This window comes from Populus trichocarpa, chromosome 1 (assembly GCF_000002775.5).
Source record: "Populus trichocarpa isolate Nisqually-1 chromosome 1, P.trichocarpa_v4.1, whole genome shotgun sequence".
In the NCBI taxonomy this organism is placed as follows: domain Eukaryota; kingdom Viridiplantae; phylum Streptophyta; class Magnoliopsida; order Malpighiales; family Salicaceae; genus Populus; species Populus trichocarpa.
Window position 1 is genome coordinate 35660568 of NC_037285.2, and position 26762 is coordinate 35687329.

Below are 26762 nucleotides of genomic sequence, written 5' to 3' on the forward strand. Positions count from 1 at the left end.
TGTCCATCTTTTTTTTTATTCTTGTTTGTTTTATTTTAATTAATTTCTCGAATCTCATTTTGTTTTTAATTTCATCATCCTTCAATTTTTTTAGTATGTAAGATTTGAACCTCATTCTTTTTATTTCTTTTTTTTTATTTAAGATAGTTTTTTAATTTTTTTTCCTTTTTAATTTCAACATCTTCATTTTTTTTCTTCTTTCATATTTGATGCTCATTTTTTTTATTGCTATTTCTTTTTCTGTGTTTGTGAGATTTTTAATTTGTTACTTTTTTTTTAAAATTTATCCTTCAATATTAAATTAGTTGAGAATTGAACTTCTAGATTGAGTCCATGTGTACAATTTCACGGGGTGTGAATTTAGAATATTAACCTACGCTCGAATCAATTACCATGGATTGAAATAATAAATTTACTGTTTTTTCCTCCAATACCTGTCATACTCGCCCTCCTTCAATTATTATGGATTAGCTATTTTTTAATTGATCAAGGTTATTATTGTCCTTTTACTTCTTTTTTTGCAGAGTTAAATTACTAGAATACCCTTCAAAACAAAACAACACTTAGCTTGAGTTTAAGGGTTTTTTTTTAAGTTTCACTCTTAAAGCTCGATTTTAGGGCTTTATCGTGATCTTAGATGTAATTTGTTTTTTTAATTAATATTGATGATAATTAAAAAACTATTTTATTTTTTCCAATTTCATATTTCGATATTGGATTGGTTGAGAAATAGATTTTATGGGTGGTTTTTTCCTGTTTTGTTTAAGGTTTTCATGGTCTCAAACAAACGTCTATTTTAGATTGATACTTGAAATTACGAGCATCTATTTTTTATCATATAATTAAGAAAAAAGTTACTAAACCCAGTTGAGTCAATGAATCGAGTCGCGGGGTGACCAGGGTCATCTGATATGCCATCTTCTCAATAATTAAAGAGAAAAGGCTTTCATCTTGATGTTTTTTATAAGTTAAGTCATGCTTTTACTTGTCATTTGAGTTGCCTTTAAATCTATGAAATCAATTAATTCACATCGAGTTAGTTGTGATATGATTTAATTAGAAACTCGTGCTAGGTAAAGAGTTGGGCCAAGGGGTTTCAAGATTTATCCACTTGCCCCAATTTGATGACATTGCTAAAAAATCCTCCATGCTCTTAATATATATTTTTACGTTTTAAAAAAATTAATCTGACCCAAAGTAGAGCATAAGCCAATATAATAGTACATAAACTAAAAGGAAATGACGTAGAAATGACAAATTTATAATTTTCTTTTTTATTGTAGCAGTGATAAATTTATATATTTTTTTGTTTTTTCTCTTTTTTTTTTTCCTTTACACTTGAAAAATTTACCACTTTATACTTCATCTATTTGTAGCTATTTTTTTTTGTTTTTATCTTTATTATCGTGTAATGTGATATTATCGGCCACAATTCCAAAGAAAAAAGATGTCAAAGAATTCATCGTGATAGAATGAAAATCAAAATCAAGATTCATTTTAGTTTCAAGACTTTGATTTTATTCTTAAGTCATTTAAGATGGACTGAAATAAATTTTAAAGTTAATAAACTAGTTAATATTTTAAATATTTATATTTTAGAGCAAGGGAATTTAAATATGTACTGGAATTTATTTGAAACTATTCTCGAAACTGGACTGAATTTCCATAAGCATCTATGACAATTTCAATTTAAAATACCAAAATCTGAATTTTTTTAAGATAGGTTTTGACCAAGGATTAACAATCAAAAAAGAAAAGAAAAGAAAAGAGGAAGAAATTTTTTTCCAAAAATATAATAATGATAATTCAAACTTCAAAATACAATTAACTGTAAAAACCTTAATTTGTATTAACCATAATTATTAAATCCGACTCAAGAGTTGACTTAGCCAAAAGACTGAATTTCAAGTTATATAGGTTGATCCAAGTAAATTTGCCATGCACTTCCACCATGATTTTTTTAATCGGGTCTCACCTAAGTTACATTAAATTTTAAATTGACTCAAAGAATTATCTAAATTTAAATTTAATTTATCTGAGGACATTACAAGTTTAAGTTTTGTTTATTAAAAACTCGGTTAGGATCCGGATCAACAGAATCCCTATTTTAATAACCTCAATGGGTCACTAACTACAAGCCTAAGTTTTGTTTATTTAAAACTCGGTTAAGGTCCGGATCAACCAAATCCCTATTTTAATAACCTCAAGGGGTCACTAAACCGTATCTTTGGGGGGATATAAGCAGCGGTGAAAAGAGGGAAAAGAAAATTTTTGAGCTTCCCGCGTGGTTTTGAAACGACAACTATCCCGCTGGCGCCAATCCAAATTAGTTTCGATAAAACAATTTCTTCAACAAAAACACACGCTATCCCCCCCCCCCTCTCTCTCTGAGCCTAATCTGCGGAAAAACTCGTAAAAATATTGCTTGTTTGATTGATTGTAAATGGAGAGGTCTAGCAGATCTAAATCACTGTTTCGAGACATGAGGTCAAGAGAGCTGGGTGGTTTTAGAAAACGGCGCTTTATTACCCAAATGGGATCCGATTTCACTGAAATGGGATCGGTGACGGTCGAACATAACGGCGAGGAAACGCCACCACTGTCTGTCTCTTTTTGCAAGACAAGTAAATATTCACATATTTTGGCGGTGTCGGACGAGGATGGCTATGTGAGCATGTTTGATACTCGTACCGAATTCCCTTCTGGTCAGTTAGTTTTTCTTTTCTCTATGTTATTGATTTCACGAATATTAATTAATTAATTAATTAGTGGTTTATTTACAGAGAAAGCAAGAATCAGTGACTGGGTAGCTCACCAGAACGCCATCTTTGATGTTTGTTGGATTAAGGTAAGGCCAATTTTCATTTCATTTGATTTATTATGATTTTCTAGTTATCATAGAAGGAGAAATTCGGAATAAATTAGGCCCCTTTTTTTCCTTTTTCTTATTTTAAAGAAAGAAAAGAGTTATGAGCTGTTGGATTGTGGGATTTTGTTTCAGGAAGATACCAACATACTCACAGCTTCAGGCGATCAAACTGTAAGTATAGTATATTATTTTATTATATTTCCCATCACATCATAACGTTGGCTGGTTGCTGTTGTAGCATCTTCAATATTTGCCCATGTGCTGTCCCTTTTATGGAGTATTGATTATGTTCTTCAGAATGTATTTGTATCTTACTGTAACTCTTAGTTGATGATGTGAATTTACTTTTATGAAAATACTACCTAGTGGCAGCATAGTCAAAGAAATCACACAACTGAAATTTGTTTTGCAGATAAAGGTATGGGATGCACAAGAGAAGAAATGTACTGGAATATTGATGGGGCACACAGGAAGTGTTAAATCTCTGTCTCCCCATCCAACAAATTCGGGTACCTGTCTTGCATTGCCCTCTGTTGACCAGAACGGCTAATTTCTTAATCCATTGTTATAAATTTATACTCCAAGTTGTTCCGCAGATCTTCTTATCTCGGCTTCCAGAGACGGGTCATTTGCTATCTGGGATTTGAGATGCAAGACAACTTCCAAAACTAGATGCAGTGAAGCACATGTCGCGTGAGTTCATTACACCTTTTATTCATGTGGTTTGCAACGTTCCGATTTTGTCCTGTGAAGTTATTGTTGATAATGGGTTTTTCTTTGCTCTATCTTGGTTAATGAATCGCATTGTGATCAATACTTTGTTCTTACCTCATCCAGTCCAGCTGCCATGGTCCAAGGAGCTCATCTTTCTTCTCGAGCAAAGCGGGTCAGGCGTGGCAAGGTTTGTTTGTCTGTGCAAGTTTCTTTTCAATTTGAGTCCATGTATCTTGTTTTCTGTTAACACTATAGTTCTTCCAGGCTGCTTCGATGAGCATTACATCAGTTCTTTATCTTAAAGACGAGGTATCCATTGCCACTGCTGGAGCAGCAGACAGGTTAGTGAAAGCCATCAGCAGGATTTCATGAGTGAAAGTTTTGATTCCTCGGCAGAAATAGTATCATACTGACTTTTATTTCAACTATTGGTCATATTTCAGCATTGTTAAATTCTGGGATACTAGAAATCTAAAGGTTCAGGTCACTCAGGCATCCCCTAATATCAAGTCATCAACTGAGAAGGTCAGTGCGGCCAAATGATGATTTCTAACTGATATGCCTCATCTCGTCAGTATTCTATAGAGATAATATTCCATAATTCTAAATTTCAAGTTAACTTCAAATTTGTGATATGTTAATCATTTATCAGCCTAAGTTATATTTTATTATCCTTGTTCCAGGAAAGAAGATTACATGGCATATCTAGTCTGTCCCAGGATTTAAATGGCGTGTTTCTTACAGCTACATGCATGGACAATAGGTATTTTCAAGTTTTCAACTACTTTTTCTTTCAAATAAATAATAGATGCATGCAGCGTATCTCTGAAAGTTATATTTTTCTCTTTTCTTCTGCAGAATATACTTGTATAATGTACTTCAGCTTGATAAGGGTCCGATGCGGTCATTTTCTGGATGTCGGATAGAATCATTCTATGTAAAGGTACGCACCTTTTCTGATTCCCTCGGAACCCTAAAACACTGCTTCCTTTAGAAGCTCTTGCATCAAGTTCTCTGTTGCCAAATGATGCTTTGTAGCAATCCATGTTGATATGAACTGTACAATTGCAGTCAACAATCAGTCCTGACGCAGCTCACATACTCAGTGGCTCTAGTGATGGAAACGCCTACATATGGCAGGTTTGATTCCTTCTTTGAAGAAGAGTTTTTTGATTTAGCTTTAGTGATGGAAATGCCTTCATATGGAAACGCCTGTATAATTTTTTTAGCTCGCTGAACCAGGTGAACAAGCCCGATGTGGATCCCATCACATTGAAAACTCATGATGGAGAGGTTACAGCAGTAGATTGGTAATTTTTTTCCCAAAGCATATACTATTTTCATTAGTGGACTTCACATATTTACCATTCATTTATCACATCCGTTGCAGGTGTCCATCTGAGGTTGGGAAGATAGCAACTTCTTCAGATGATTTTACAGTAAGCTAAACACTCCTAACAAAGTCAATTGGTGTATCCTGGAAATTAAATTTCTTTTCATTTTCTTACCATGCTTTGTTGCTTCCTAGTATCCGTGCCTATTTCCGTTATCTCATTTTCTCTGCGACTCTATTTGTTAGGTTCGCATCTGGAACATTAATAGCAGTTATTGTTCAAGCACAACAAGATCTCCATCTGCCATTCGAAGGAGGGTAATGGCAATCCCAAGAGAGGAATGTAGAGAACTTTTGATGAATGATGAACGAATTGATCCAACAAAGGTTCCTGACAATCTGCTTCCTTCTGATGAAGTGTTCAACCAAAATAACCCACCTATTCCTATAACAATGCCCACAATTAGTACCCCTGAAGCCCATAAGAAAAAGTTTTCACTAGATTCTGATTCTAAAGAAACTTTTGAGAAAACCCCTGAAGCAGCGATGAAGAGCCCCTCTTCTGTATTGAACCCTCCTTCTTCTTTAAAAAGAACTATCAGAGATTACTTTCTAGCAGCTTAATTTTCCAGGAAAGAGTAAAATATTTCCTACATGTTAATTATTCCTTGTGGATGGTGCATCAAGTCTTTCCACATTTATGGTAAGTTCTGTTTTCCTAATCTTATCTCTTTGCTTGCGCTTTCTTTGATAGAGTTGCACCTTGCACACATTAATGCTGAGCTTGGCAGGGTTGGCTTTTCACTTTGCAGGGATGAATTTGATACGTAAAGCAAGAAAAAGGAGGATGGATTGGGTAACATCTGCCATCAATTTAATCTGACCTTAGGTTTTTCTTTTTTGAAGTGTAGATCTTAGATTGCTTGTAGGATAAACTTCAAATACGTTTATATAAATGTAGCTTACACTGATTTTCTCTAGCATGTCTAGTGATGTAACTCTTTGACAGAGTAGACCCTGTTAAAAGCTATCAGGGATGGAATATACACTGCATTCAACTGCTTGTATCCATCCCTGTTTGCAACTGCAATTTTTGTGTCCTTAATACAGTGTAGTTGTTTTTGTAAAGTATTACAATGATATTTTTTTATATATTTTTTTAAGTTTTGATATCAACACATCAAAAACATAAAAAAATATTTTAAAAATTATTATTTTGATGTCTTTACAATAAAAAAAAAGTAACAGTTGAAAATCAGGTACCAAATATGCTTCCAAGTTCTATCCAAAAGGAATAGTAGGTTATTTCACACACGGGTTCTTTTAGAGCATATCAGAACCATTTCAAATCAAGGTCATAAGAATTTTTTTCTTTAATTGAAAACTTTAGATTTTTGTTTTGACTATGCATGGAATCGATTTATGAAAATTGCTCTCTAGCCTGGTGCGGTGATGCAGCTACATGCTTCTTCTGGTTAAAATGCCTGAGGTTGCACCATCAGTTTCTACTCTCCGGCATTGAAAAGTAGCTACTTGGAATTAACTAATTGATGAAAATTATCTTAGCCATACAGACATGATATCATTTATTTAAGGAAAGTAAATGAAAAGGATACCACTGCACTTGACAGGAAAATCTGTAAGCAATCGGATTAAGTTGCATTTATAACCTGTTTGATCATAAAATGTGCTCATACATGGACGGAGTGGAGCAGACAAGTTAATAACCTTGGAGCTCTTGCAGATGAAGAAGAAATGGTTTCATATCTGTCACGAATGGAGTTTTAAGTTACAGCTATGAGGTACAAGAGTAGCTTAGTGCCAGGGCAACAAGGTAACTGGAGGAACATAGAGCACGAATACTATGAATACATACTTCTGTAAAGACAACAATAATGTAAAGCTCTAGTTTAGCTATGAAGTAAACAACACTCGAAGAAAACAATACTCGTCAGTTATTCTCCTGAAATATATAAAGCTCTTGTTTAGCTATGAAGTAACGCCCGATCACATTTCCAGGCTCCATGATAAACTGTTCCTTAAATGTACCCATTCGCTTGCTAGGGATGTCGATAGAGAGATCCTTAAAATTTGGCAGTCCCTCGCATTGCACACCATCTCCGCATATGAGAAACTGATTTCCAATTACAAAGGATCCTGAAACGCGGATTGCAACTGCATCTTCACCATGAGCACGGCACTGTAATTTTTCCACAACATGAACAAGTCTTTCAGGAGGCCAGTCACCCGCTAATGTACTCCGTATGTTGGTCAAGGTTGCAAAAATATCATTTGAACCGACAGATTGTTTCCCGGAGAAACTAAAAAGTACAAGAAACGTATCTTAGGCCACATAAATGTCAAGAACATATCATGCTGACCTGCAATTCCAAAGTAAAAATACGAAATAAAAGCTAAAAATATCAAATTTCAGTCCAGCATCCTCTGTTTGCCATCTCTACCCCAAGCCACAATAAACTGTCACAGCAACGATCACCACCACTCTTCATAAAAAAGTAGTACTAAATGAAGAGTTTCAGAAATTTGGTTTCTCTGGATATTCACTTGACCTGATCAATGCTAACTATCATAAATATTTTTATTTAAAAAACGATACTTGACCACCAAACTCTACTGGTTTTGATTGCTGAACTCCCCAGAGCAACAAAATTCCTCATTTCATGGAAAAGATAGGAGACAATGCCATGGCATAATTCAGTACCTAAATATCGAGCCTTCATTATAGAAGGCCTTTGTGTGCTGCCAAAGTTCTTCAGGCCCATCAAAAAGTAAGTAATAGTGTATTGTCAGCATCTGGTCAATAAAAAAAAAAAAGATACACATTAGTATCCACTCAGAATTATCACCAGGGGACCGTGCAGCTCCAACTGCTTCAGGCATTCATTTTTCCAACATGAGATGTATGCTTGACTTTTTACTCTAGACAAAAATGCACAGAAGATCAAAAGTAGAAATAAAAACACTTGAGAGTCCAACTCCAACTTAAGATCAAATCAGAATATAGGTAATTCACAAATGTATCAGAGTAGAAATCTCAACAAAGATGAAAATATACTGACTTTGAAATGACAATTTCTTAAGTAGTTCTATCAAGTGCCGGGTCTATGCTGCTACAAATAAGCATATAATCAATTTAAACCCATACTTTTCTGCATGAATCATGTAAGATGCTCTTGGGTTGGTGTCTCCAAAATTGAATTTCTTACATTTCATATCCACAGCCTACAAATTTAGCTTGCTCCAGGCACTAACATGTGTAAAAGCACAACGCGATACACATGCACATGTGCACATTTTTATCATGTTTCTATGGATTGACATCCCAGCCAGGTTGCAATTGAGGCTTAGTAGAGCATAATTGAATCAGGTTCATGTACATTGATCCAGACACATTCACATATATGCTGGATGTTGTATACTTACATCAGCCAAATCCTTCATCCTCTGAGTTGGATCAAACACGCTCTGGACAAATGCTGCTAGGTCAACATCAGTGTGAGCATACTTTGTAATAAATGGGTATGAAAGAAGCTGCATTCAGAAAAAAAACAGCAAATAAACAATGACAAGATTGAAGAACCATATGCATTTACTAACCCCAAAATTTCGAGTTTCAAATAACTTCTGACATACTGATAAAGAATGGTCTTTTGCCACAAACTTGAAATACTCAGAAGGTATTCTTATTTTTTCCCACAGGTATATTCCTAAGTTTATCTCTACAAGTTCAGTTACATGTTACAAATCCCGCCTGTCATTTTGTTCACCTGCTCTGCTGTTGGTCTAGTATCTGGATCCTTCTGCAGGCAAGCATCAATAAATGAGCAGAACTCTGGAGAAAAATTGTTTTTCGATGGTGATGGTGAAGGGTCTTCCAAGATCTTCCATGAAGAATAATAATGTTAGTCGGAAATAGCAAAAAATGACATGCTCAGAATTTTTTTTTAAGGGAAACATAATTAGAAAAGAACGGTTTTAAAATATCATTTTACCTGCAACATAAGATTGACAAGTCCTTCATTAGCTGTGTACGGGAATTCCCCTGTTCCGCACTCAAAGAGAGCAAGACCTAGGCTCCAAATATCAGCTGGATAAGAATAGCTATCATTCCGAATCCGCTCAGGTGACATGTATGTTACAGTTCCAACAAAAGTAGCACACTGACATGACACGTTGAAGTCAGGAACAAGTTAGCAACAACTCTCGGACATTCAGAATATTTATTTGAACCAGTTCAAATTAACATTCACTAAAGGAACAGCTAAAAAAACATGAAAGATATCACAGATTAAGTAGAGTATCTGTCACCAACCATTGCCACAGAATTTTCTAGGCCAGCACTTATCCCAAAATCTGTTATTTTTGGTTCCCCTTTGAGATTCACGAGCAGATTTGCTGGTTTGATATCTCTGTGAACTAAGTGCCTAACCCCATGCAAGTAGCTTAGTCCCTTTAAGGAGGATATAACATGAAAAAAGATATTAGCAGACATAGAAAAGCTGTAACGAGAAGAAACTAACACCAAACATAATTTCCTTACAATTAGAAGCTTTTGAAACATATGTGAAAGCACTGGTTCTGGTATTCTTTTCCGCAATCGTAAAATATCAGCCAGCGATCCTCCATCCATGTATTCTAAAGCTATGCTTATTTGCCCAGAATCAGGAGTATAAAATGCTCCATGGAATTCCACAAGACCTTCATAACAAGGTGCCTCGCAAAGCGTCCGTATTTCAGTAAGAAGCTGTTGTCTTTTCTCCTAACAAGCAAGTTAAGATAATGCTTAAGTTGAATAAACTAAATGACACCTTTTAACTGTGGAATTTTAAAATGGAACATCCACCATCAATCATATTTTTGCTGGCACTGCATACCATTAAAGTATATGTCATATTCATGAAAGCTTAATTTAGAACTGTCAGTACAATAATAATAATAATAATAATAATAATAATAATAATAATAATAATAAAAAGTTTAGAACTGTCAGTATTGAAGAGAGAAAAAGATGCTTAATTTGGTTGTAGAGTAACTAAAGAAGATGAAGCAAGAATGCTCGTAATGATTATATACTTGATTGTATGTCAATGTTGCTACAGCTACAGCGGTTCCATTCCAATAGACTAGCACTCTGTGTAGATGGGTAGATTTGTGGGTGAAAGGGAAAATAACAAAGAATGAACAATTTGCATTGTTTGGGAGCCTTTTTTGAGGGAAAATAATGGGAATTGGAGGGGATTAGATAGAATTGGAAGGTTTTCCCCAGTCCCCACCAAAAAGCAAAAACCCCAACACCCTAAACTGGGGAGTCAAGGACAGGAGGGAATAGGGTTTATAATTTAGTCCCTTGTTCTTTTAAAGTCAACCTTAAGTTCCCTAGAATGTTTGGTAAGATATAATAAATGTGCCTTTACCGCCACACACTCCTTTCTACCTTAAAAAAAGATGAGGAAGCTATTTCTCCCCCTTCCATATACTGAAACAAAGGGATCACCCCACCTTTGCTTGCCCTCCCCTTCTATTTATTTACACTCTTTCCTTTCTCTTCTCCCAACAAAGCATGGTGCATGTCAAGGGACACCTCTCAGTATCAACATGTAGAAACTGCATTCTTCTGATCGGTTAACAAAATTCGCAGGCAAATGTTCAAGCATGATATCCACAGCATTCTACAGAATAATTTCCCTATAGTCAAGCATACAGTTTCACCAAATGGGAATTATTTAGCAGAACTTGAATTTTTTAAAGTGAATTGAAAACAGATAATAGTATGCCAACACATCTGCCATCCGTCCAAGCAAAAGCTAGAGCATAAGAAGCAATAATCCAACTCCTTGCATCAAGACAATAATATAAATTATGAGCAAGAAGTACAATGCTGACCTTTTCAAAAATATTAATTTTCTTCAAGGCAAGAATTCTGTGCATAGGAATATGGAGAGCTCTCTGAACAACACTGCTAGCACCACTGCCTATTGCTCCAAAAATCCTCATTTCATGAGAGGCACATCGATATGTCTTTTCGCTATGGTCAGTTTCATCTTCAGGTGAAGTAGTGCATTTTTGCAATCCCAGCTCATTTATGTTGTACACTCCGTATGATCTGCTTAGTAAGTTTACGGTTCCGCCATCTGAAAGCTTCGCAAACCCAGCAGAATTTTAGCAAAAAGTCCTTGAACTAGAATACTCAATTCTCTTTATATGGGATACTCACCACATAAGAATCACTAGGGTCCAAGGTTGAATCGGATGAGAAGCCTTTTTCAGAATCAAACAATGGTGTAAGCTTCTTTTTTAGCTCCTCCAACCCAGCCATGATAATTTATTATGACACCAATAACAGAATCATCAAGTCATCGATGCCTTCCCACTAGCTCTATCCATCCATGCACCGAAAAACTCATTGTTATTCTTTAAAGAAGCTGAACAATATTTTAACAAATTAAAGACTGAAACAAAATTCAGCAAAGACTCATATTCCTCAAGTTCATCCTCTGATCTCTCCGATCTCAAACTTCATGCTCGCATATACAAATTAGTATTTGATAATACATTGTTAAAAAAAAACTATAACTATCCCCACAGCATCCAGACTAGATTTCATGCAAATATGAAAAGAACACAGAGAGATTGAAAGAAACCTAATTTTATTCCATTACCATCAAAGCAAATTCATAATGACTGTCACTCTCACACTCCCCTAATTGAAGTTAAGATCAAGATTGGCCAGAAAGACACAAACTTTTGTTAAGGTTCAAGCAAGTAACTTGCTGCAAGTTGATTGATTCCAGTATACCTCGCTCAAAGTAAATATGCCTGAGCAACAAATCGCAAACTTCAAATACATATCCTGAAATATCATTAAACAGCCTCATGCAAGAATAATCACGATCCATCTCAACAGTTCATGATCAATACAATTCTACTTTGGAAAATAATCAAAACCCAGAAAAGAATGCATTAAAAAAATGCGAAAAAAAAGCAATCAAGACACAGATCAGAATAAATAGAACACTGCTTCCATTTCACAGGTAATTTATGGTTATCACAAGGAAGAAATAAAAAATCAAGAGTTAAATTATACTTACTTGCAGTGCACAGATTTAATCCATCTTATTACAACTCACTGAATGAATGTGATTTTGTTAGTTGCTTCAGAGCTGAAGATTGAAGACATCACCGCATCTGCTCGTCGCCAACCAACGTTGCACTAGTTAGATGTCAAACACGCCCATGAAACATTTGGGTCTCTTGTTTGGATTAACATCAAATTGGGCTTTGAAACTTGCTATGCTTAATAATCCCACCACTTTTATTAACATTAACATCAATCAACGGGCTTTCACTGTAGCATTTTGTTCCCCCTTTTTTTTCCCTTCAAGCTGCAAATTCTTTTGATTTATCCTTCAAAAATTCTTTTGTTTTTATCATAGGTTTTTCTCTTTAGATTTCATGTTTACACGTTTCCTAGATGTCGAAAATTATTTCATGGCCTTAGTGACATGACTATTTTACATATAAAATTTTTAACTTTTTGTAAAAATAATTAAAAGAACAAAGACTAAATTTAATATTGCTAATTGTTAAAAAAAAGTATGTATATCTATATTTAGTCCCTTAATTTTTATTTTTTTTGCTTTAATTCGATTTCTTGTAATTTGAAATTTTTGTTTTGATCCCAAATTTTATTTGTCTTATATTTCAATCTTTGGGAAAAGAGAAAGAAAGTTACCAAAAAAATTGGAGGAAAGAGAAAATTTTAAGTGCCTAGATTATGCCCACTAATAATTTTAATTTTTAGTGTTTATGAATTTTTCTTCGAGACAGAAACTTCATGGAGGTGGTTTTTATATTTAATGATGCTGAAAAAAAATAGATCTGAGCTCTGAATTCTTTTTTATTTGATATGATTCTAAGTTTTTAGGTTGATTAGAATGCGTCTTGTTGTTAAAAATCAGGTTATAAAGGTTTATAAGATTTTATTTTTCATATTTTTAAGGTGATAAAGTGTTGAAATATAGGTTTTTAGGGTTCAAAACTGTAGAACCTAATTTTTCGGTCAGTAAAGACATCTCTGGTGACAGGAAAAGATGATAGGCAGACTATATATCATCCATCAATTTTTTTTATCAAGAAAATAAATGGGATAGACAACGTGTCATCCACTTCATTAAGATAAAAAAATAGAAACTAGGTGCGCGGGCCTTAGTTTTTTGGCCTAAATGTGTATGGGTTTCATGTGGGCTAAGCATGCATGTCTAGCCCATGCATGCTTGACTTTTCATTTTTTCTTATTTGTTTTGTATTTTCATGTTTTTTAATTGAATTATTTTTAAATAAACTTATTTAAATGATATTTAGATATTAACAATTCTTTCTAAATAGTTATTTATGAACTACTATGCATAATGTATTTAAATGTATATGAAATATCTATTTTCAAAATTTTATTGTAATTTTTTATATAATATTTTTCAACATTATTATTGCTATATTATTTTTTCATACATTCACGTCAAAATTATCAATTCATTATTTTATTGTTTTGTTTTATTAAAATCTCCTTCTAGGATTATAATAAGCTTTTGTTTAAAAAATAAAGCTTGTAATAAAAAAATATTTGGTTAAAAAAATAGAACACAGTAATAAAAGAAAGAGGTTTTTATAAAAGAAATTTTTTTTTTCAGTTTTATTTTAGGTCGTTATATTTTTTCTATCTTGATTTTAATTGTTTATAGTTTTCATGCAATAAAAAATAGCTAAAAGAAGATATGTTTTTTTGTTAAGAAAAATACATTAATAAAAGAATTAGGATTTATACTAACAATTATTTTTTCTTCTACAAAACTAAAATTGTACATTTGTGATAAAAATCTATTGTCAAATAATTAAATAAAAAAGGTCAGAGATCATCATATACATTGATTGTTTAGCTTCATGTTTTAGTGTTTAGGTAGCATTAACTACTATTTTTACAATTTATTAGCTTATATAATTTTTATTTTATTTCATTAAATACGCACATCGAACTTTCCAATTAAAATTTTTTATGATACAAGAAAATGCATTCACGATACCAAAACATTCTCTCTTACGTTAAAAAAATAACTTGGAATCCCACTCGCAATGTAGCGTGAGTAATTGGCTGGTCTAACCTAAACGTGTGCAGTTTTGGTTTAAACTAAAAAACCAAATCTAACCACTTCAATTCAGTTCATTTAGTTTGCTTTTTCAGTGTGTTCACTCTGGTTGTTTGGTCTTAATTTGGCCTAGTTTGAAAATGATGCTAATAAAAAAACTAATCTTCATTTGTTTTTCAAAAAACATTAAAAAAAATGAAAAACCAGAAAATAAAAGTTTAAATTTTGAAAAATTTCCCCTGAAAATAATTAATAATTGAAAATTTCAACCAAAATATATTGATTTACAAAATTTGGTTTTTATGATTTTGATTAAAAAATAAACCCAAACTAAACTAAATAAATCATTTACGTTAGGGTCTGTATGGGCGTGTGGTTGCGGTTGCTTTTCAAAGTGTTTTTCATTCTAAAATGCATCAAAATAATGTTTTTTTTTTTAATTTATTTTTGAGATCAATGCATCAAAACAATCTAAAACATATAAAAAATTTAATTTTTAACAAAAATAAAATTAATTTTTTTGAAAACACGGGTTGACCCACGTTTCCAAAAGCTGCGTGCACAAGTCTTTTGAAACTTCCCATAAAACATTATAATTAACCTAATGGATCTAGCATAAACAAATGAAAATGAACCCCAAAGTATCTTAAATCAGACTCAAAACATGAAAAACAATAAAAATAATCTAATGCTTAGTTGCTGCATATTATGAATAAAAAAAACAAATTTTGAATGAAATCCTTGCTAAAAAAGGACTCTTGACTGAATAGAATGTTGTATCGCCCCTTGGGATCCAAAACAAATAAGGAGATAATTCTTTCTTAGCCTCCTTTGTTTCCACACATAATAAGAAATCCTTTCATAGTTTGAAATTCATAAAACACATGGAAACACATAACCTCATAGTTGCCGAATGCTCCCTCTATGGATAACCTATACTGCCAAAATTAATTAAGCCAGGGAAGTAGATGGATTAGGTACCTCTATTTTGTACATATATTAAGTTGACTATGGTTTGCTCATCACTAGTTAAAGTTGTAGCCTCTTTAAAATTCATTTTGGCCCAAATACTTTGAATAAGCCCATTGAATGCATAGTTGAGCTTTTTTTTCCCCTTGATCTTGCAATTGGCCCAACTAGAACTTCTAATAAATCTTTTGATGTGGTTTGGATCACATCATTCCCTCTCTTCTTAAAATAATTTGACTTTGAATCATCACCTACATTAAACAAAGAAAGATTAGAAACATCAAAAGTAGCACTAATACTGTCGCACGTGTGCGGCGTCGCGACGATCGTTCACCACTCTCAAGGAAAATGTAATGGTCTATCTGACAAATATGGAGAGACAAGGAATTCTTGTCTCTTATCAGTGGAAAATTTGAATGGGAGTCGCCACCTAGTGTTCTAGTCACTAAGAACCCTAACTGATCTCAGAGATCGGATATGAAGACTAGTTGCGTAAAGGGAAGGTATTAGCACCCTAACTACGCCCTACCTAAGGTAAGCTGCATTGTTTTGTTATCTGATAAAAAACTAAAGTCTTATTGTGGTTTCTAATTTGTCGGTTTGTCTATGGTTTAAGAAAAGTCTTCCACTGCAAGGAGATCCTTATCTTATTGGGTAAAAACTTAACTGTTTTATGTCGTCAAAAGAAAATACCATTTTAATATCGGGAATACATTTTACGTATAAATTCGTAATCCCTGATACTAAAACAACACAAAATAATTTTTTTTTTGTTTTTGATATTTTGGCCAATGTTCTCTTGACGTCAATAAACTGGTTATTAAAGCCAAAATGCATGCTAAAACATTGTTTTTTGGTGTTTGAAAAACACAATATGATTGCTTTGAGACACTTGACCGTATGCACAAAAACATTTTTTTTTAGTTTTTTTTTTGTATTTTTAGAAGTTTTGTTGAAAACCGAGTATTGTCATATCGGATATTGTATTATTAGTAACATAAAAATATTGCCCGATATTAATCAAAATGACATAAAAAAATACGCGGGAAAATTGTAAAATTCTAAAAAAATATTTTTTAAATGTTTTTTTTCTTTTTTTTTAATTCTGGAAGTGGGCCGGACCTTGCCCAAATCAGTGGGCTGGGCCGGACTCGGCCTAAAACTAAAGGGACTGGTTACTGTGCATAAGCACAGTTACCAACCCCTACCTCATTTGCTGCAGAACGTGAATTATTCACGTTCTGCATGCAAATGAAGGCAAGGGAGAAGCAAGAAGGAAATAAACAGGGCAGCCGGAGGTTGCCTGGGGGTGGTGCAGCCTGAGCATGGCCGTTAGCGGCGGTGACGGTGCGGTGACAGTGGCAGCCTCTCCTCTGTTTTCTCTTCTTCTCCACTTCTTCGTCTATCTTCTTTGTTTCTCTCCATTCCCTCTCTGTTTTTTTTCTTTTTTGTTCATCCCTCCTGCTCTCCTTCTTCCTTTTTTTCTTTTTTTTCTTTTCCTCTGTTTTTTTTCTTGCTCTCTCGCTCTTCCTCTGTTTTCTTCCTTTTCTTTTATTTTTCTATTTCTCCTCTTTTTTTTTCTTTCTTTCGGTCTGTCCACCCTCTCCTTTTTTATGTCCTCCCTTTGTGCTCTCCTCATTTGTATTTATAGGTAAAACAGAGGGGAGAGAGAGGCAGGGGTGACCATTGTGCAGTCGCCCCACAACAGCCCAAGGGGTGCATCCCCTCTGTTTTTCTTTACCCCGTGGTAGGCCACAGGTCAGAACTTAGGCAAGTGGGGTGTTTTGGGTCGGCGTCATTTTGGTGGTTTCGGAGAAAGAGGGAACGGGCAAAGCAGGGGAGAAAAGTCTTCTTCTTCCCCTGCCTCGCGCATCCAGGGGAAGAAGAAAAGCTACAGTGCCGTTCAAAAACGGCACCATTTTGGGCTTTTCCTTTTTTTTTTAATGAACAGTGTATGAAACGACGCTGTTTTGGACAAAACGTGCCGTTTCATTTAAAAGAAAAAGGCGGCAAAACAAACGTGTCAGAGTTTACATTGGTCATCAATTTGTGATTTGTTCAATCGAGTCCTCAATTGCAATTTTGATTTAAAAATCAATGCAATTGCATCCCTGCTAAAAAAGCAAACAACGGCCTTAAAGTTGGCCGCCTTTTTCACTTTGATCCTTGATCTTTAATTTATGCAATTTAACCCTCGATTGATCAATAAACTTCTAATTTTTTCAATTTGGCCCCTGATTCGGTTTAATTGCAGCCCCTTTATTTACGCGCCATTTCCAGTTTGGTCCCTGGTTTCGGATCTGTTCAATTAAGTCCCTAATTGACCATCAAACTTCAATATTTATGCAATTAAGCCCCTGATTTGACAAAATTAACTCTAAAAAATTATATTTTGACCCCAGAACTTTAATTTCTTCCAATTAAAACCCAAATTGACTTCAAAATCAATTTTTCTTGCAATCAACCCTCCATAAATTCAATTAAACCTTCAATAAAATTTAATTGAGTCCATAAACATCTGATTTTGGACTTTTCTTCCTCAAATTAAATTTTCTGTGTCAACAAGGCTCTTATTAGTCAACAAAATACTGTCAAATTTCAATCTTTGTATTTTTGAACTTCCTCAACCAATTTTTAGTCATTTTCTGGGCGCTTTGGCATTCTTTTTTCACTGTTATTATTGTTTTGGATTTTTTTTCCGAATATATTTTTGATTTTTTTGTATTTTCTTCTTTTCTTTTTATGCGGGATCCAAAAATGGGTTACAACAAATATCATACTCACCTAGCAAATATACTTTGTAGGCATTATCATTAATTCTTTCAAGGATTTGGAATGAACTATCTCCTCTCGACATCAGTTTAAATCTCTTGTATTTAAAGTCCTATTAACTACTTCAATTTTACCATCTGTTTGTGGATGACAAGTAATATAAAATAACAATTTAGATCCTAGCTTACCCTACAAAACCTTCTAAAAGCAATTAATAAATTTAACATCACGATAAGAAATAATGCTTATAGGAACTCTATGAAGCTAGACTATCTCCCTAAAAAATAGGTCTGCTATGTTAGTTGCATCATTAGTTTTATGACAAGATATAAAATGTATCATCTTAGAAAACCTATCCACAACCATAAAAATAGAACCCCTACCACTTTTTAACCTAGGCAAACCTAAAATAAAATCTATAGATATATCAACCCAAGATTTCTTAGGTAATGGTAAATGAGTACACAAACCATAAGGTACTTTAAACTTATCTTGTCTATATGTTATGTATCTATCACAAATTCTTTGCATATATCTTTTCATCTTTACCTAATAAAAATGCTTATACAAAACATCTAAAGTTTTAACAACCCCAAAGTGTCCCATTAAACCGCCTCCATAAACTTCACAAATAAGAAATTCACACATAAAACAATTAGGCACGCAAAATCTTTTTTATTTTTAAAAATAACCACCAAACCTATAAAATTTGTCAAATGCTGAATCCTTACATGCTTTATAAACCTGGCCGAAATCAATATCATCAAGATACAAGCTTTCACATACTCAAATCATAATAATTTAGTATTCAAAGTTGAAATAAGTACATACATTCATGATAATACATTAAAATTATATTTTCCTTATCTCGCTTGTATTTTATCATATATGGAAACATTTATATGAACTCAACCCACTTGATATGCTGGTAGTTCATCTTTCATTGGCCCTTCAAATGTTTCAATGATTCATGATCTAAATGGATCATGAATGTTTTAGGCCACAAGTAATGTTGCCCAGTCTCCAATGCCCTCACCAAAGCATAAAACGTTTTATCATAAGCAGGGTAACTCAATGTTGCACCATTGAGTTATTCGCTAAAATAAGCTATGGGCCATTTTTCCGGAATTAAAAAAGCTCTAATACCTATCCCTACACTCAATCTCAAAAGTTTTTGTAAATTTAGATAATGATAACAATGGTGTTGAAATCAATTTTTCCTTTAACAAATTAAATCCATTCTCTTGTTTTTTACCCCATTTAAACCCTATTGAATTTTTAATAATTTTAGTTAAAAATGCGATTAGAGTGCTGAAATCTTTAACAAATCTCCAATAAGAACTAATTAAACCTTGAAAACTTCTTACCTCTATAATTGACATAAATGTAGGCCATTCTTGGATAACCCTTGCCTTTCCCCCATCCATTTTAATACTTTTTAAACTAACAACATAACCAAGAAAGATAATTTTTTCCATGCAAAAGTCACACACTTTCATATTAGCATATAAACATTCTTCTATCAAGACATCCAATACATTTCTTAAATGCTCAACATGCTCATCTAAATTCTTGCTATAAATTAGAATATCATCAAAATAAACTACAACAAATCTAACTATAAAATCACACAAAATATCGTTCATTAATCTCATGAAAGTAATGGTGCATTAGTTAGTCCAAAAAGCATAACTAACCACTTATACAAACTATATTTAGTTTTAAAAGAAGTTTTCCATTAATCTCTCTCTTTCATCATAATTTGATGATACCCACTTTTCAAATCAATTTTAGAAAACACATAGGATCCATACAATTTATCTAACATATCATCAAGTTTAGGAATTAAATGTCTATACTTTACCATAATATTATTGATTGCACAACAATCAACACACATTCTCCAAGTGTCATCCTTTTTTGGTACCAACAACACTAGAATTACATATGGACTTATGCTTTCTCTTATGTACCCTTTTTGACATCAGCTCCTGCATTTGCCTTTGAAGGTTTTTTGTCTCTTGAAAATTACTTCTATAGGCTGATCAATTAGGTATTATTACTCCGGGTATAAAATCTATTTGATGTTCAATTCTCTTAATAGGTGGTAACCTACTAGGAACCTTGTCAGGAAAAATCTCCTTGTAATTTTGTAATAAAAAAAAATACAAACACTAGGAAACAAGGATCAATTTTATTAGTGTTAAAATATGTCTTCTTATACACAAGTAAAATCATAGGCATGTCAAAAAATAAGCATTCTTAATCTCACTATTATTTGCATAAAAACTAACATATTTCTTTTTTTTTCCACTCTTATTTTTTAACCTTTTTCTTCTTCTTTCTTCTTTCGGATGAAACCCTGTTTTCCCCCATCTTATCCAAATCTTTTCTTTCGGTGCTCTTATTATTTTCACTAGTCATCACATCCTCACATGGTTGTTCTGAACTTTTAGCTTCACCTTTCTTTTTTAGTTTCAATTAATCTTCATAAATTTATCTAAGTGACAATGGTACAAGTGTGAGTCTTTTCATCATTTTCAAGAGAATATTTATTTTTAAACCCATCATGCTTATCCTTCCTATCAAATTGCCAAATACACCCTAACAATAAATAAGTTGCATGCATAGGAACCAAATCACATAAAACCTTATCCTTTTACTTCCCAACTGAAAAAGAAATCAAAACCTGTTTAATAACTCTTACTTCACCACATTCATTCAACAATTAAAGTCTATAAGGTCTTTCATGTTTAATAGTGTTCATACTTAATTTTCTTACAAATATAACACTAACAACATTAACAAAACTCCCATTATAAAAAATCATACTATATACATTGTTACTTATGTGACATTTAGTATGGAAGATGTCATCCTTTTATTGCTCTACACCATCTTCTTTAATTTAAACATTAAGTGATCTTCTAATTACCAAAGTCTATTTATCAACTGGATACTCAATATCACTATAATCCTTAAGTGGTGACATCTCATCCTCCTCTGATGCGTCACTCTCGGATTCAATCTCTCCATGTTCTATCATAACTATAACCATTTTATTTGGACATTATGAAGCTATATGTCCATTTTCCAAACACCCAAAACACTTAATATCAAGGTTATGATTAATTTGAGTTTTGATTTTACCATGGATAGTAGTGGACAAATCCTTTTTTATAGCTTTAGGTGGATTAAATTTGTTCTCCATTTTATTTGACTTTAATGGGGCAGCTCCTTCCCTTCTATAATTCGGCTTTTAAGCTGAAAAAGAACTTGAATTACCTCATTGGCATGCATTGCCTTTCTCTTCATCTGTTTTTCTACCTTAATAGCTATGTGAACCATATTTTCTAGCTTAACATAATGCTATAATTCAATCACATTAGCTATCTCTCTATTCAAACCAAGAACTTTGTCATTGTAACCTCTTTATCCTTCATAATATTAACTCTAATCATGACAATTTCTATCCCCTTGTGATAATCTTCCACACTTTTAGACTCTTGAGTTAAACTCTATAATCTCTAAAATAATTCCTTATAATAATGTCTATAAATATTTTTTTTCTTATAATTGCTTTCTTCTCATCCTAAGTCTCTCCAGGTCTCTCTCAATTCCTTCTTCTACCTAAAACAAGTTAATCATACCAAATAATATGATAGTCACTAAACTCAATAACAACATGTTTTTACCTTTTCTCCTCATAGTAATGGTGACAATCAACTCCACTTTCTTTTCCCACTCTAGTAGTGTTTGACATTGTGGTAGCGATTGTTTTTAAAAGTGATTTTTACTTGGAAATGCATCAAAAATAATTTTTTTAAAAAATTATTAAAAAAAATTATTTTTGACATTAACACATCAAAACGATTCAAAAATATAAAAAAAACTAATCTTAAAAAAGAAATATTTTGAATTTTTTAAAAACACTAGACCAACTGCTAAAACAAACATAATTATATTCCAACAACTCAAAATATCAAGGGAAATCCAAAACTAGGGCTAGCATAGGGGAGATATACCTACGCATACATACATATATTGGATCAAACCTACACCTGACCATCTTAACCCCCTGTCCAATCAAGCAACAAGACTTACTGAAATCACATAACTACAAGGGCATGGTTCTCATGTACGAAAAAAATGACAGAAACATGGTCCTCGTTCATTATCAAGCCATGCCAAAAACAAAGCAAACTTAAACTTAGAAGTCTGGAAATTGTCCCCCCATCCACCAAAACCCAAATGCATACCTCGTCTCTTATTAATTAACTAACAGCTAATGTTTCAACTAGCGTCCAAACCAAAGGAGATTGACAAGGAAACAGCCAGCGAAAGCACGTTTCCACCACAATATCCGACACATGGGTACCTAGAGTTTTGGCTTGCCACTACACAAGGACACTCACTGATGTTATTCCATTCGTATTTCTGCGTTTCATGCTCATCCTAGACAAAGCTAAGCTAGCTGCACAGCAACTCGAGATACCAGAAACGAACTAGCCCTCACGGCCGCACCCATCACCGACTTACAAGTCCCATTTTTTAGCGACCTAAACGGCCTTCTTCGTACTTAAGCTCAACATGAACCGAGCAAAGCCTATTATCTGGACTTTAACAAGGCATTCATTCTCTTTGTTCTTCTTCGCACGAAAAATAAAATAAAATGAAATCTTAATCTTCAATCAACCATTGAACCCGTCACGTGAGGTTTTAACAGGTACGAAGGAAGCAGGATAAACACAACGTGATTTCTACTATATATATATATATATAGATTAAATTCTCAATGCAAAAGAAAAGGAAAACAACAGAACTGTGCACCGACTCTTTAAGCTGAACAAAGAAAGGGCATGGATAGTGTACCTGAGTGAAGCTTGGTCTGACCGATTAGAGAACCTTGGCAGCGTTCCGAATATATAGCACAAGCACAGAGGGTGTTCTTCTTTTTCCCTCTGAACGACAGTAAGAATGTATAACTACCGCACTTCTCCTTCTCATACTCCCTCAAGCAGTCTCTCCCTCTAGAAACCCAGAGCCGAAATACTCCATAGCGTTTCCTCTCCCAAAAAAAAAGAAAAAAAATACTCTCCTTTCTAACTCTCTGGCTAAATGTCGGTCTTTTATTTTGCCCAATTAATCTGCACCGCCCAACTCTTTTGTTAGATGTCTCTGTACTATTTTTGGAGCAAGAATAGCGGCTGTGGAGATGTGTGTATTATAATGGTGGACAACGTTTTTCAAGGCTTTAGAGGGTGTGTTTTTGGCTGCTTTGCAGCAGGTTATGTGAGTTAATTTTTTTTTTTTAATTAGGGATGGGGAAAACAATGCAGGAAAAACCTGTGTGTCTTGGATGATTCGAGGAGATAGAAGAGCACGAGAGAGGAGAAATGTAGCTGTCGTGTTTGTTTGAAACAACAACATGCAGGGAGCAGAGGAAGAAAGGCAAGGCTACACATAAACGTGAATAATATTTCATTTTTTAAAAAAAACTGGATTAAAAATAAAAAACTAAAACTTTCAGTTGAAATATAATATTTCTTCACACGAAAACCAATTTTTAAAATTTGTGTTGAATTTGAAAAACACATTTAAAAGTTATTCATAATTTTATTACAAGTCTTCCATTGTTTTTCAAATAAATAAAAGACAAACAATCTAATTAGTTTTCTATTAAATATATATAAACACTTTTTAACAATATTTATTTTTATTTTTATTATAAATCTAACATGACTATTTTTCTGAGTTAACAATGTAACAAATGAAATAAAATTAATATTTTATAATTAAATTATCATGAATACAAATTAAATATTAAGATGGTTATTATAAATATGGTTTTGATTTTTTTTTTATGAAAAATAATTATAATATTAGTATGTTTTTATTTTTTGTTTGAAAAATTCATGAACATGTTTTTTAATTCTATATTAGAAATAAAAACTAGAAAAAAAAAGAAAATTGAAAAAAGTAAAAGAAAAATAGTTAACTATTTCCCTTAGTTGTTTGAACGTAGTTCGCTCTTTCCTATTCTTTTGTTTGATTTTGGTCCATATAATTGGTCACCTTATCTGTTTTGGACCTGTGCTCTTTCTTTTGTATTTCTATCCACTTTAGATCCCCATTCTGACTATCCTTTCTTAATTTTGCCCAAATTATCCTCAAAACCGTGCAAAATGCATATTCTAGAGATTCTCAGGTTTTTTTGATAAATTAAGTTTTAATACTCAGGGATCAGAATTGAATTATAACAATTTCTTTAAAATTAAAAATTGCCACCAACTTTTGCATAATAATATTTTGAAACTTGATCAATTTTAAAAGTTTTGGGAATGCATTTATCATTATATCTCTTCCTCCTAGGGATCGAAACCATTGAATACCAAATAATACTTTCAAGAAAATATCTATTAAATTCAAATTAATAATAATAAAAACATGGAATCATTAAAATATGTTGGTAAATCTTCACGAAAGCAAATGCCAAAAAAAGTTTTTTTTTCAGGAAAAACAATGTTTGAAACTAAATATAAAGTATGAACACTTTTTACAACCATGCAATCTTCTTGCAAGTAAATGAAAAGCTTTGTCTTGTACTATAGATTTTTCTTCTCGTCACTTAGTTCATTGGATAATCCCATATCTTCATTTTCTCTACTCAATAATCTCATTGGCTTGTCGAAAGAGGTATATATGTGGGTTTAATGGGTGACTCTATCTCGAATAAATGACTTCCATATTCCATTATTGATCATGCTACGCCTGCCTCTTGAAGTCTTGACAATTCTCAACATTGTGTCTTTTAATTAGCCATAGCATGAAACTCACACTTTTTACCACTTAGGAAGTACGTAGTGGTTGGATAGACTCGATCAATGCAGGTTTTATTTGACGAGCTCTTAGAAGAAGATGATAGATATCATTGTAGGAGTGAGGTAACTAAGGTAAAGATCCTCGTTTCTTTTAGAGTACTTTAGTCTCCAACATATTAAGGATTGGTGTTGATATTGTTGTATCTTCCATTACTTTCTTCAAAATCTATTATCTCCAACCACATATTTCAAGACTCCATGCTTGTATTTCTTAATAGAACCTTGAATTCCATAATGGTACTCTTACTATATACTTGGTTCGTACTAGTTAGGGTAGGTGTATAGGATTCGCTGAAGTAGGTGCAATTAGTTAAGCAAGCAAGAGGCATGGTATGCTACACTATATGGAAGAGGGATTCCAATCCTTGAGGATGACTTATGTGGAGAGAGGGGTGCCATTTTTATTATTACTTATAGGGTCTTATAGCCACATCCTTGATCAACCTCATACCTATACCATATTCTATCTTTTTAGCCATAGTGACGAGTTCTTCGAAAGAAAATGAGAGATGGTCCAACAGACACTCATATTACGGGGATCTAAAAGTGTTGATGAATATGTAAACAAGCTCCTTCTCATTTAATGGCGGGTGTACTTGAGCTATTTCTCGCCATCCCTTACCACTACTAGTTAAAAAGCTCACCACTCCCTTTCCTCATGCCTTGGAGGTCTAAGTTTTTAGGGTAGACATTATTGGAGGATGCTAGAACCGCAACAAGAAGATTGTGGAGTTGTCCTATGTGTTTATTGTAGGATATGAAACAGGCACTTCAATAGTAAGTTGTGTAGAAGAGTTGACCCTTCTATATGTCCCTTCAATATCCAACTGTCTTGTTCAGAGTGCCTATCAAGTAAACTAACTAATCGAGCTACTTCTTCTTTGAGGGATTCAATCTCCTTGATTTGACTTTGTTATGATAGAGTTCTTTCCTTGTTTTCCATGATTCTATGAACCTTTAGCATTTCGATCATCAGTGGGCTCGATTTGCTTAATTCGACTGGCAATTCCTATGATTATTTGATCACCATTTTGGTTTTTGGCCAACAATAGGCTCAAGACCAACTATTTCAACTAGCATTGATCACAATATGAGTCTATTTAGAATTTCACCCAATGGGACGCTTCGTACTAACTTTTACTTTCTTAAATTAGTAATTTATTAGGTACTTTTACTAACGTAATGGGTTGATGCCTCATTAATCATCTTAGAAAGTGTAAGTAATTTGCAAAACTCAAACCGATCATATATGAAATCCTTATTTAGTATTTTGATTGAGGTGGTATTAGCGGCCATGATACTGACTCTTGATAAGATCACAAAATGTTGTTATGATCAGTACTTTGTTTATAAAATAAAAAGAAAAAGTATGCCTCCGTCCTACAAGATAACCTAGTGGTAGCTAGGTTGTCGGATTTAACTAAAGTTGAAGATAAAGTTTAACGTCTAGTCCTAATTTATCCTCCATTATACAGTCCCCCATCGCTAGTTTGAATTCTAACTATAATAGATGGTTTCTGAGCCTTGCTTCCCATATTTGGAAGGTTGATAGCTTTCCTTTCGTGGATCTATTATGTAAGCAAGTGTCGACGGGAGTAGAAATGACCACTCCACATACTCTAAGATCGAAATCCTAAAGCGTTGAGGCCCTCGCCAATCTAATCTTAGGTTTTAGTTTGAAATGGTGTGCGTAACTCATAGAGTGTAGTGTTGTGTGTGAATAGGAGTCACATTGGGCATACAATTATCGATACATACATATAAAATTCACAAATGTAAAGAAATAAGCTAGTGTAACCCATAAGTTTCTAGAAGAGTTGCCATTATGTTACATGGATTGTCGCACCCGACATTGCAGCAACCTTTAATACTTATAGAAAAAAAATAGATATTTGACATCTTGTTTTTAGATGAGAAAAAAAATATGGTTTAAGGAGTCGCTACCTAGTATTATAATCACTAGGAACCCTAACTACTCAACAAAAATTTTATGGTATGAGACTGATTACGCAAAAGAAAAGATATTATCACCTTTTAAGCGTCCTACCTGAGGTAGACTCATT

The 26762-nt window shown here is 33.3% G+C and overlaps 2 protein-coding genes across 4 annotated transcripts; one reads left to right on the top strand and one right to left on the bottom strand.

Moving 5' to 3' along the window:
• The first annotated feature begins 2300 nt into the window (after positions 1–2300).
• On the top strand, positions 2301–6068 carry LOC7496841 (uncharacterized). 2 transcript variants are annotated; one of them, XM_024589715.2, is made up of 15 exons: positions 2301–2705; positions 2784–2848; positions 3002–3040; positions 3282–3378; positions 3466–3562; positions 3707–3770; positions 3848–3924; positions 4027–4108; positions 4267–4346; positions 4442–4526; positions 4655–4723; positions 4826–4893; positions 4974–5022; positions 5163–5619; positions 5708–6068. In XM_024589715.2, exons 1-14 carry the CDS (start codon positions 2444–2446, stop codon positions 5538–5540), a joined length of 1512 nt encoding a protein of 503 aa, XP_024445483.1. In that variant the 5' UTR covers positions 2301–2443; the 3' UTR covers positions 5541–5619; positions 5708–6068. The 2 variants fall into 2 exon arrangements, with proteins under 2 accessions (XP_024445483.1, XP_002300052.3); XM_002300016.4 differs by having other exon boundaries at positions 5729–6068.
• Positions 6069–6661: 593 nt separating this feature from the next.
• Positions 6662–12345, bottom strand: LOC7487872 (mitogen-activated protein kinase kinase 3). Of its 2 annotated transcripts, XM_002298502.4 has the most exons (10): positions 12026–12345; positions 11152–11313; positions 10821–11075; positions 9478–9696; positions 9250–9387; positions 8930–9097; positions 8705–8818; positions 8361–8468; positions 7639–7730; positions 6662–7237 (listed from the first exon to the last, which is right to left on the bottom strand). In XM_002298502.4, the coding sequence occupies exons 2-10, from the start codon at positions 11251–11253 to the stop codon at positions 6868–6870; spliced, it is 1566 nt and encodes a 521-aa protein (XP_002298538.1). In that variant the 5' UTR covers positions 11254–11313; positions 12026–12345; the 3' UTR covers positions 6662–6867. The 2 variants fall into 2 exon arrangements, with proteins under 2 accessions (XP_002298538.1, XP_052303235.1); XM_052447275.1 differs by lacking the exon at positions 12026–12345 and having other exon boundaries at positions 10821–11068; positions 11152–11300.
• Positions 12346–26762: the final 14417 nt, after the last annotated feature.